Genomic DNA, 12,021 nt, shown 5'->3' with positions numbered 1-12,021 from the left:
TGTGTGTGTGTGTGTGTGTGTGTGTGTGTGTGTGTGTGTGTGTGTGTGTGTGTTAGAGAGAGTCTGTGTTTGTGTTTTTGCAACTCGTGATGGTCTGATGAAGCTCCATGAAACAGTGTCATGTTGTTAAGAGGTCAGTAGGTGGCGCCATCAGTTTAAAAATGATGTGATGTTTCGTTCAAGACAAAGGAAAATAGTGCAGAGACCGCCATCTAGTGGTCTCTGAAAATAATGACACTGCTTCATGAAGCTTCACTAGACCATCACTACTTGCATGTATGTATGTTATTGTGAGTATTTGAGACAGTTAGCCTAGCGCATGTTTGCATGTGTATTGTGTGTGTGCGAATGTGTGTGACTGTGCACGATGGTGTTTGTGTTTTTGTCCGTGTGAATGTTGGCGTGTGCTTAAGTATGTGTTTGTTGTTTGCACGACAGTGCGTGTTTTTGTACAGTATGTGCTGTTTGTGTGTGTGTGTGTGTGTGTGTTAACATGTGTGTGAATGGGTGTTATCGTAAATGTGTGTGTGTGTTTCTACTTCATATTGGTGCTCCGCCCTCTAACAGCTTCGCTAGTGGTTTACCCTGAGGCACCGCTGTTAGAGGGCTTCGCACCAATTCGTAGAACCTGAGATTATGATAGATAACTCAGGGGTTCTGTTTGTGTGTGTATGTGCCTGTGTGTGTGCAAGTTTACATGTGAGTCTGATATGCCAAAACCGAAAAAATGCTTCGATTAATGAATGTATTCGTACATAGTCATGAAATAAACAGACATAAATCAAGTTTTTAAAACAAAAATAACACAAAGTGCACTTTCATGTGAAGTTATAAAAAGAAAAAGAAAGGAAACACAATATATAGGAGATTAAAAAAACGAAAAAAGGTATGAAAAAGCTTTATGCAAAAAACAACAAAAAACAACATGGAATTGTCTCAAGTCTAAATAACAAGTATCGCATGTAACTTTAATATCAGTGATAAGCTGCATGTAAGTAAGAAAGTAAGTCATTTATATTCATAGAGCGCTTTCCCAGACCAGGGTCACAAAGCGCTTAAACAATCAAAACAATACTCAATAAAATATATACTTCAAAGGTCAAGATAACACTTGGGGTCACTTGAGTTCCAGGATATATTTTAAAGCTCATTCCTAACACAGGTCTGAGGTTCCATCCCGAAGTTGTTCATCGGTGTGAGAAGAAAACATCAAAGCGAGGGCATGTCCATGACATGTTTGCGTCATCCTGTGCAGTGTTTTTTGTTGTAAAACTTCCATCTGTGTCAGGGTCGGAGACCAACTAAACATCCATCTGCAAGACGCCCACACCGAGTGGGAGTGAGTGGACAGATACATGCGGCTGAAAGAGGCGCCGAGGTGCCGCGAGGATGTCAGGGATGGAGAGAGACAGCAGGATGAAGGAGAGCGGCGGCCAGAGAATCCGTTTTCATTGTAACAGTTTTCAGGCGACATCTGGCAGCGGCTCCGGAGAATCATAAGATACATTTTCCGACCGTCGCCGTCTGCCATTAGCTCCTCATTCTGCTCAGGTGGACAGAAATAGGAGACGAGTGGGAGACGACAAAACATTCTGTGTCCGGCTCAATTCATGAGATCTTAAAAAAAGTTACTAATGTCTCAGGTTGTAGTTGTTGTCATGAGTCAGTGTATGTTCCATGAATAAAATAGTAGAAGATTTATTGGTAAAAATTAAAAGATAAAATGCATTTTTCCATATTTCTTTTTTCCAAATGTCTAATAATATCATAATAAAAACTATGCTTCCAACAGGATATTTTGTTTAAAAAAAAACAACAACATATTTTGCTTCTTGCTATTACAAAGGCATGTTCTCTTTTAATGACTTCACAGAATCTACTAAAACTTTTATAGGAGCCAAGGTCTAAAGGCGGCAGGTTCAATTTAATTTGATTTATTTGCTTCTTTTTGTAAGGTGGTTAAGTTGACCTTGCCATATAACAGGTAGAGAAATATTTATTTAAATATATATTTTTTTATAAGTAATTAATTACATTTATTTTTTTAAGTAAAGTAAAGGAAATTCAATTGGAAACTAAATAACATATTGCTAAAATAACAAGTCGATGAACCTGAACACTGTGCTTTCTGAACTTTGGAATCTAAATTCTTAATTCCCCATTAAATAACTGAAGTATAATTCGTTATATTAACCTGTGGATTCTTTTATGAATATGCATTCTGCCTGAACTGGAGAGCATCTAGTATGTCACAGGGTGGTATCGTTTTACATAATATGAATGTCTCATATGTGACACTATATATATATATATATGAGTGTTCGACACCTCTGTCCACGAACTGTAAAGCCGAGTGTTCAGAGCTCCCTAATGAACATGACAGCTGTTGTTCCTTCTCTCCTTTGACGACTCTGACAGTCGAGCCTGAACTGTTCCACGGTTTCACCTGTAAAAACCACCTGCTCCATCTCCCGAAATCACCAGGTTTGGTAAATGATCTCTCACACTCTCACACTCAGGTGGCTCACAAACAAACAGCGTGAACAGAATGTAAACTCGTAGCATCATGGTCATCTTTTTATTTTGTTGTTGTTTCATTTAACGGCCGTATAACCATTTAAAATGAGTCATTTGTCCCCTTTTATCAGTTCAGCGAAGAGATTGTCAATAAAGTGTTCCAGTCAAAGTAGAAACAGGGCTTCCTAGTGGTGGAACTGTAGAGTCAAGGTGCATTTTGGGGGATTTAGATTTTGGTAGAGTAACGTAGAGATATTATAGGTACATTTTTACTCCAATGTAATCTAGCTTTATCTTACAAAAAGAAATATAAGAGGAAAAGGAAGATTCAAACTCTTTGTTTTTCACCTTCAATCCCACACGAGTGAGGGAGAAGACGAGGGATGCTGTGGCGGACCATCAGCTCGTGGACTTGATCCAGGAGCCTCTCAGAGCTGGAGTATTTATAACTTGTCAGTGAGACAAAGTCTCCCGCAGAAGTGGGTCACCAGATGAAACACCGTTCTCTTCACCCTCAATGACGCAGACATCCCCTGCAACACTTGAGGTGTCGCCTTCGGGGGAGTTCTCTGGATCTCAAAATAAAACCAGATCCGAGCCCCGTTTAAGAAGTTCATTGAGACACGGATGGACCAAAGAACGGTGAGTGTTCACCGATGTAATGAAGAAGGTGTTGGCTTCAATAACAGGATCTAACGTGCACAAGGCGTCACAGAAAGTAGCAGCGGCAGTGGCTTTCAACTATTGAATTCCAGTTTTATTCTAAACTAGAAACTACATCAGCTATAATTTATGTTAAATGCACAAGCCATCATAACACGACTTTCCTAAGTCAGTCTTCAATCATAAGTTATTTTATTTTCGGTACTTATTCCACCTGTTTTTTTGGACACGGACAGTAACATTCTAATGTTTGGAAAGAGAAGCTGTTTGCTAAAATAATCCTTTAACAGTTAAAGTAGCAACTAACAGAGCATTGTTACAACATTGTTAATTGTTAATACAACATACTTCTATATTTTGATTCTACAATATCTCCAAATTTCTACTGATGTCATAATGAAGACTTAATACTACTAGTTTTTTAAATATATAAATCCTTATTTATTGATAATTGAAGTAAAATCCTTGCCTCCAAAAACTGCTTTCCTGTCACTATCATGAAATATCTACGATGGAAAAACGTTTCTATAATGAAACAAAAGTGTATAAAAAATGAAATAATCGAAGGGTAGAGATGCCGTTTGTGTGAACGTCATCGTATTGTTTATTGTAACTGGTTTCTTCTGTCACAAAGCTTTCTGATTTCTGGGAACAGACATCGTTGACACTTAAAGAAGTGTGATGAACACATCAGAGACTCACAACAACCCCCACGACGACGACACATGTGATAACACGGACGCGATTCACACACTGTTTGTGCGCGAACAGAAAGCGATAAACAAATGCAAATTGGCTTGCTGCTACCAGGGGCCCCGGTGGCCATGATTCAAACTACTCTCACTTCAGAAAACATCTGGCCTCACACACACACACACACACACACACACATGATAATCTCCCAAACATCATAATAAACGCACCTGAAAGCTTTGTGTCAGTAGTTTGTGCTTTAACATTGTGTTCTGTACAAAAACAGTTTTGTTAAAGAGTTTTAAGTTGGTCTCTGGATTTAAAAATCATATTCAGACATAAGATTTCACTGTATTTTACATGATCTTGATTAACTATACACTGACACTAAGTGTATTACAGACTTTTTATTTATATGAAATATTGTGTCATGTCATGTTGAGTCCACTTGAGAAAGCTGAAACATTAATGACAAATTATTTCCAAACACTTCTATTTCTGATAAGTAATTTTTTTGATAATTTGGTTTCTTTTTGGCACCTAAAAATGACTTAAAAAGCCTCTATTGCTAAAATGATTGTTTTTAAATGCTGAAATAATTAGAAAGAAATAACCCACAAGTTTTTTGAAATACAGATTAACTTAACAACACTTAAACAATACATATATTTGTAGTATAGTATATATAAAATATATCTTAGCAACTAGCTTAGTCTATGAAATACATAATGATCTATAAACACAAATAAAACAAATAAAACATGTGCTTAGTTTGTATTCAAGGCAGTGAAAAAAAAAATTGTAGCAATATTATATATATATACAGTATATTATATATTTTATAAATATAAGGCTTTGTTGACAATATATATATATATATATTTCTTTTTTGTTTATCTTATCATGAGAAGTATAACTTGTTCCCAATGAAAATAAAATTTGATTTTCCACCGTATGTTAATATAAACATCCATTTAATTTGATTGACAGAACATTAGGTTTATTATACTTTACATCAAAATTCTGTCTGTTCTCTCATAGTACATTTTCTTAAAAAGTTACTTTAAAATCTGATTTCAAATCACATGTACAAACACTATGAAGCCACTTTTTTAAATAACTCAAACACATATGCTTTACTGTCTAACAATAACCACTGGGAAGTTGACACTGAGTGCTCATGTTAGGTTGGTGTTCCGGTTTGAAGCAGAATACGGCTTTAAAGACCACATTTAGGTTTAATCTGGCACATAGCAGCAATGACGCTTAAAGAAGTGTGACGAACACATTAGAAAGAACAACACGCAGCACGATGTGTCGTGTGATAATATGTACAGAAAGTGATAAATGCATGTGTTGCTGCAAAGCGTTCCATTGGTCCATTTATGCTCGACGAGGAATTCCTATTCAGTGGTGAGACTTCAAGATGAGTTTAAAATGAAACCTCTATGCTTACAGTACTTCATGTGCTGCGACTTGGTGTCATCACAATTAACACATTCTTCTTACCTTGGTGGTTTTGACTTTGTTCCCGGTGCTGCAGGACCAGCCGGTGAGGTCCGGTAAGACCTTACACTCCTCGCCGTCCATGCACGGGTGCATCTGGCACCACCACTTCTGGGCGACGATTGAGGCTTAAAAAAACAAGCAAATCACATCAGGGATTTAAAGTTAACGACATTTCAAAAGGCAAGACAAGAAAGTAAGCAATAATCTCTCACGGCGGCTGATAAAAGTAGTGTAACAGTAAAAACACCTTCAACAAGATCAATCCTGGACATTTTTATTGAGCGGCCAGTGAGGAATGGAGCTGGCAGTGATCTGTGGAGCTTTCAATCTCACTGTTGTCTGCGAGTGTCTGCGTTCCTTCGTAAATCAACCCGTGTATCTTCGCTCTCTTAAAAAAGTGTCAGCGGGCCGCCGCTCTTAAATCGGGCCATCTTCATCACGAGATAAATCTTTGTGAGAGAGTGTACGGGTGTGTGTGTGTGTGTTCTTAGGTTGTCGCACTATTTGTTTCAGCGCTGACTACGATGTCAGGAATACAACTTGAAGAATTGAGATTTGGTTTGACAGATTTTGCTCTTAATCTATATCGGAGAAATACGAATATAATTGATCAAGTAAATGACACGTCAATATTGTTTCTGCACATCTTATCTAGAAATAATGAAGGACTATTTGACCGTAACTTCTCCTCAACAACCAGGAGACCAACATGTCATTCTGGGTTTTTAAGAATACATGGAGCGACCGTCCTCTTCTGAGCTGAAAACCTCCACTCCGGCTCTTCTTCCTTTCGGAGCATGATTCCCCTCAGCTGAATATTCCGCATAATTCGAATAAAATTACATTTATCAAAAGTGCATGTGTGTGAGTGGATGGTTGCTGCCCACACGTTCAGCACGGCGGACTGAAGCCTCCAGCGAACATTCATGAACATCCAAACTGGAGGAAACGTTCCTGCTTAAAATAAATTATGGTGATTCTGTTCACCATTAATAATACAAAACCGTTTTAATCTGATGATTAACATAATCCGGCTGCATGACATCTTAAATCGAAAAGGCATATCCAAAATATGAATTTGTATTAAAGGGGATCAGCAAACATGATGCTTGGCAGTAGGCGCTGAATAGATTTAAAGGGCAGAGTTGAAAATAGACCATCATTTACCGGAGGTGAATTAATGTTCGCATTTGCATTCTTCGCTCTGTTGTCCAGATTCAATTTCCATCATTGACAAGCCAGAGCGTGGTGCGGCGAGAAGCAGCCAAATATGACGATGATGTTTGAAGGTATCAGGATGTGTTTTTTTGAAAGTGGCTCTGATGGATCAGATTCTCCATGACCAAGGCCTATAAGAAGTGATGGAAGGATGAATAGAGATTGAGAGATCTCCAGTTATGGAAACTTAGTATTGGTCTGTTGTAGTGGAGAAAGAGCTGAGCCAGAAGACACTAACTACACTGACCATTGGATTTGTGATCTCACCAGCTTTGTTGTGATTCATAGAACACAACCAAAAAGACAGAATTCTCTAAGTGTTGTAAAGCCGCTATTATGCGCCTCAAACGTGCTACAATACTTTGGCACTTTTATAGCACTGACCAAAATTCTTCGGTCGTACCGAATATCCAAACATGCTTCCTCTTTCGGCGCCCACCCGTGATCTCAACTTGATAGTATGTGGGTTCTCATGACAAAAACTGATAAGTGACAAAGGCAGTGAACATCAAATTAATTAGTACTTGCAATGCAAGTACTGTTAGTATAGTATTTGTTATAACTTTTTTCTCTTTGAATGTAATTTCCTTATTTATCTTGTTGGTATTGGGATTGAAAAAAGTATCTTTCAGGTACCGGTATAATAGTGGAGGTATCGGAACCAATTTCAAAATATCCAGCCCTGATCAAAGCCTAGTTCTTTTACATTAATGGACCTGAGAGTGGACACTCAGAACACGGTGGTTCACGATTGTACTCTTCAGAAAAGTGCATAGTCTAAAAAAAGACTTCAGTCAATATGATTCTGGCGACATCTATATAAACTTAACCCTTGATCCAAAGGTTAAGTTGAACAACCTAAAATTATGTCACAATTCACAGCGTGTTAACCATCATAACAGGATTTTTCGGTGAGGTATTGTTTTGCTTCCGCATTAGATAAGGATTTACTACTCTGCCATTTTGACCCCACATCCTCGAAAGTTAGACAAAACTCCCCAAACGATTGACCCACTTTTTAAGACGTGACTTGAAGATGTTTTGACGCCAAAAATCAATGACAACTCTGGTGCCAAGTCACGTTAGGTGTGAACACACCCTTAGAAGTAGAAGCAGGTCTCAGTAAAAACAGGGTAACATGGGTTTGCATTTACCCTCAGAAATCTAAATCTCCACACAAGAAGCACCTAACTTTTGTAGAACACACTCAAGTGCTCACACTTTCTCTTTAAGGTAGCAGATGTTTTATATATTGAAAGGTTTCTCAAAAACTTGCAACTACAAGGCGTGAAAGCACAAGTCTCTCAAATCCACTAGTTTTACACACAACTTTAAAGATTGAGTCAACAAGGAGACACTCATAACACCAATATACGATTAGCCTTGGCAATTCTAAAAATGTAATTGTTGACCGAAAACTTGTTGGAAACACCTGCATTTGGAAAAAACTCCTTTATATTGCTTAAAGATTTAATATCTCAAAGGATTAATTCCGAAACATTACATGGCGGATCGGTGAAAAGATCGGTAATAAAAAAGTCACTGGTTGAGTTATCCATGTGATGAAACAACCATTTTATTGTGAAGCTCCCGGTCGAAGGCGGGTCTGGGATGGTAAAAAAAAAAACGTATATCATTTACACTGTGTTGATTATAAATGCCTGAAAAGTGTGTTGTTTGAAAGAATATTGTATTTTCTCTTAAGTAGCTTGTGACTCTTAAGACGTGAAGACGCTTATATCAGTCATGTTTACTCAAAATATAAACCATACATGTCATGTCTTGTCTCATGATTTTATTTTGTTGTTTCCTGAGCTCCACGGCGCCTGTTGCTCAGAGCAGCTGCAGCTCATCACCTAATCAACACCTCGGCAGCAGAGCCTGCAGCAACAGGCGTCAGATTATAATCCTCTCTCCCTGGTGTGTACGTTGTTTTTTTCAGTCCCCTTGAGTTTTTGTTCTCTGCCAAACTTGTGGTGCCCTTTAAGTTCCCTTGGACTGTGAAATGGACACTTGAACTTTGTTTTTTTTGGGAACTTTTGGGATTTAAACAATTTTTGATTAATTAAGTTTTTTGTCTGTTGTTTATTGTTATGCACTTGGGTCCAGCTCTAGTCCAAACCTAACTATGTACGCACTCACTACGATTACATTCTATTGTTTTTACCTGAGGATCAGTCGATGAATATAACGCCAACTTAAACCCATTCACGGTGAAATAAAAGGATTAAAGACAGCTAGTCTGAAGAGCAAGAGACTATTGATTTTGCCAGAAAATTTGCCCAGCATAATAACATTTGAACTTTTATTTTCAGGAAAGTATTTTATCGCACAACAACTAGGAGGAGGCCCTGGGGCAGACCCGGGGCAAATCTGGTCTCTCTGTTGGAGGTTTCTTAAAAGAGGAAACACTGACCATACTGTAGATAATAAGTTTGTTCAAACAAATTAAATAAAAAAGTTTTTCCAAACAAAGGGAGAGCTGCTGGTTTCAGACAGACACACAACACATTTGAGACTCATAATCATCTGTTTCTCTTTCTAAAGATAGAAATAATGAGTGAAAGTCCACGCTCAGTTCTCGAAGCTGATGTTTCCGCCTCACTCTCAGAAGAGTGTGTTTGAGGAGGTGCTGCAGAGACGACACAGCAGACAGACACAATCTTACTTTAAATATAATGACTACGGAATTCAAGCAGAAACTGACCCAAGAAAACGATAAGATTTTGTTTTCGCTGGGAGCATAAATCCAGCAGAAATAACTAGATCAACAGGAAATGCTGCACACGAGCGAGGCAGGGCGTCATGATGCCTGGCTCGGTGGCTGTTAGCAGTTCCAAAAACCAATGGCTGTGTAATGCTTGTTAATGTGGCCATTACGGCGCCGACGATGGTGCACCACCAGAGTGTTATTTAGAGCTAATGGCCTGTGAGCACCACCACCCTGTTAGCTTCGCTCGCAACTTATCTCCCGAAGACAGGGCCGCCCGACACGCCACCGCCTGCGTGTCAGGGAATGAAAAGTGGCCGTTTGAGACGTCTCGCTTTGGATCAGATGTTGTACGACACTCGTAGGTTTCAACAAGTCGATGTTAAAAAGATTAGAGAGGTGCTTAGTCTGAGAGCGGCAGTTCATCTTGAGAGCTTCACCTCCGGGGGAACACGCTTTATCCTGCTCCTCACAAGTAGCTGCCGGAGTTAAGCTACTCCCATTATTGTTAGAATCAAAGGCTATTTTGCACGGAGTCGATATCCACACAGGTCTAATCTCGCTTTCCTTAATAAACAAACGGAGGCCGTCACGACCAAAAAGTAAAGGATTAAGGCGCCTAAAAATATGCATTACTGTGTGAATTTCAGGAGACATTTGCCTTCTTTCTAGGAAGATATTTGAGTCTCTCCTGGAAGACCAAGCTTTTAACCTCTGAGCAAGAATTTGGACACCTGGAGAGGAAACTACTTCTCTCAGTTACTAGAATGCACTCGCAGTTAAGTAAGTAAGTAAGGAAGTCATTTTTATTTGTATAGCGCTTTTCCAGACCAGGGTCACAAAGCGCTTAAACAATCAAAACAATATTCAATAAAGTAAATACTTTAAAGGTCAAGATAAAACTGATAACACAACAGGAGTTCCAGAAAATCAAGGAAAAGCCTGAACAAATAAAAACGTCTTAAGATGTTTCTTAAAGGAGTCCGTAGACTGCGTTCCAAAAGCTTAGGAGCAATAGCCTGGAAGGATTTCTCTCCTCTGGTCCTGAACCGTGTGCGTGGAACCATCAGTAGATTCTGATCCACAGACCTCAGAGCCCGAGCTGGGGTGTAAGGCTGGATCAGATCAGTGATGTAAGGACGAGCCTGACCATTAATAGCTCTGAAAGTAAGAACCAGAATTTTAAAGTTGATCCTGAAAGAAACTAGAAGCCAGTGAAGAGTTTTAAGGATCGGAGAAATGTGAGTTCTTCTACTTGAGCAGAATTCTTGCTGCAGAGTTCTGAATCAACAGCAGGCGAGACAGATCCTTCTTGTTAAGACATGAAAGAAATTAAGAGCTTTGTCTTCTGGCTCAGCTCTTTTTTTTTAACAAAAGACAGAGAACACAGCGTACTATTGGATGAATACATTGAACCTCCTCAGTAGGAAGGCAGGGAAAGCCATGCTGCAGGGATTATGTATTTCGATTCCCCTTCAAAAACCTTATTCCACAGGAGACACTGGATCAAGGGAAGTCTGGATCTCCTCAACCGCTTCCCCCACCAACTAGTCCCTGATAAACGTTCCAACAATGAATGGAAGGCTTAGACTTTGCTACACCTGCACTTATTACCTCATAATTACATGTATTTTCAGGAAAGGATTCCGGGAATTTTCAGAAACGGGTTTAGTAAATTGTCATTAAGCTGAATGGTTTTCACCCAGCCTTACTCGGAACATGAAAGAAAAAGATTAAATCTCCAAAATAAATGTACGTGACTGTAGGGACAAACACATTCATCCCAAATCTCTGGAATTCAAATATTTTTACTTATTTATGTGTAGTTTTATTTTGTTTTGTAATTATTAGTAAGTTATTGGTTAACTTTTCCTTTTTGTTAATCTTATTTTTTTCCTTTTGTTTTCTTGTCAGTCAGAATACATTCTTGGAAATGAAGTAATTTTATATTGAGTTGTATTCATTTTGTAATAAATGTATATTTACAAGTATTTCGACTAAATACAATACAAAATAATAGTTTTAGCTTATGTCTACAGTATCATAATGAGACAAAATGACAAAAATATATTTATCTGTAAACCCATAAATGGAGAATGTTTAACATAAAATACTGACGTGAGGAACTTCTCGTCATCTCAGCCTTAATCACTCTTTGGATTCCAGTAACGGTGCGGAATTCTAATTAAAATGGTTTGCGTGCGTTTCATCACAGTTACCAGCTGCCGAGCTCATTTCACTTGAAGGTGCCTCCAAAAATATTTGTCTTTAAAGTGAAGTTCGCGGGTGCCGGTGGGGCTTTGGGCGAGCGTCTAGACGGAGCTTAGCTCAAGGTGCAGGTGATTAAGAACACAGGGGACTGGAGCAGAGTTAGTCCCCGAGCTTGTCGTCTCTCTGGGGTTCTCTAAATAACGAGGGGGGAGGTTTCGGGGCCACGAGCTTCCCTGTAGCTCTCTCCTCGGCTGCTGATCTCACATGTCAATCCAGAAAACTTGCAAAATGCGTCATAGCATCTTTTTATACTGGCGTGTGTCTGCAGGAAGAACATGTGTTGACGGTTCACACTTTTCATCTCTTCTATGCTGCAGCTTCCTCGTTGTTGTGTTTGTGACACCAAGTGGAGAGGAGACGACACTGCAGCCTCACCTGCCGATGATCGAACAGCAATGTCCGTCGCCGCGTCACGATGTCATGGACTCTTTTCCCTCACA

General features: G+C 39.0%; 2 protein-coding genes across 2 annotated transcripts in view; both read right to left on the bottom strand.

Annotated features, from left to right (window-relative positions):
- The window catches only part of zbtb40 (zinc finger and BTB domain containing 40), a 390,649-nt gene that overhangs the window by 36,280 nt on the left and 342,348 nt on the right, over positions 1-12,021 (bottom strand). The gene's annotated exons all lie outside the window — the stretch shown is intronic.
- Positions 1-12,021, bottom strand: part of tafa4b (TAFA chemokine like family member 4b) — a 33,490-nt gene that overhangs the window by 565 nt on the left and 20,904 nt on the right. The window contains exon 4 of the mRNA XM_087800477.1: positions 5,383-5,507. Coding sequence (XP_087656603.1) covers positions 5,383-5,507 — 125 coding nt within the window. The remainder of the gene's footprint in view (positions 1-5,382; positions 5,508-12,021) is intronic.

Source organism: Callionymus lyra, chromosome 10 (assembly GCF_982586985.1).
Source record: "Callionymus lyra chromosome 10, fCalLyr1.hap1.1, whole genome shotgun sequence".
Classification (NCBI taxonomy): domain Eukaryota; kingdom Metazoa; phylum Chordata; class Actinopteri; order Syngnathiformes; family Callionymidae; genus Callionymus; species Callionymus lyra.
Note: the sequence above shows the minus strand (reverse complement) of the source record. Positions and strands in the feature narration are given on the sequence as shown.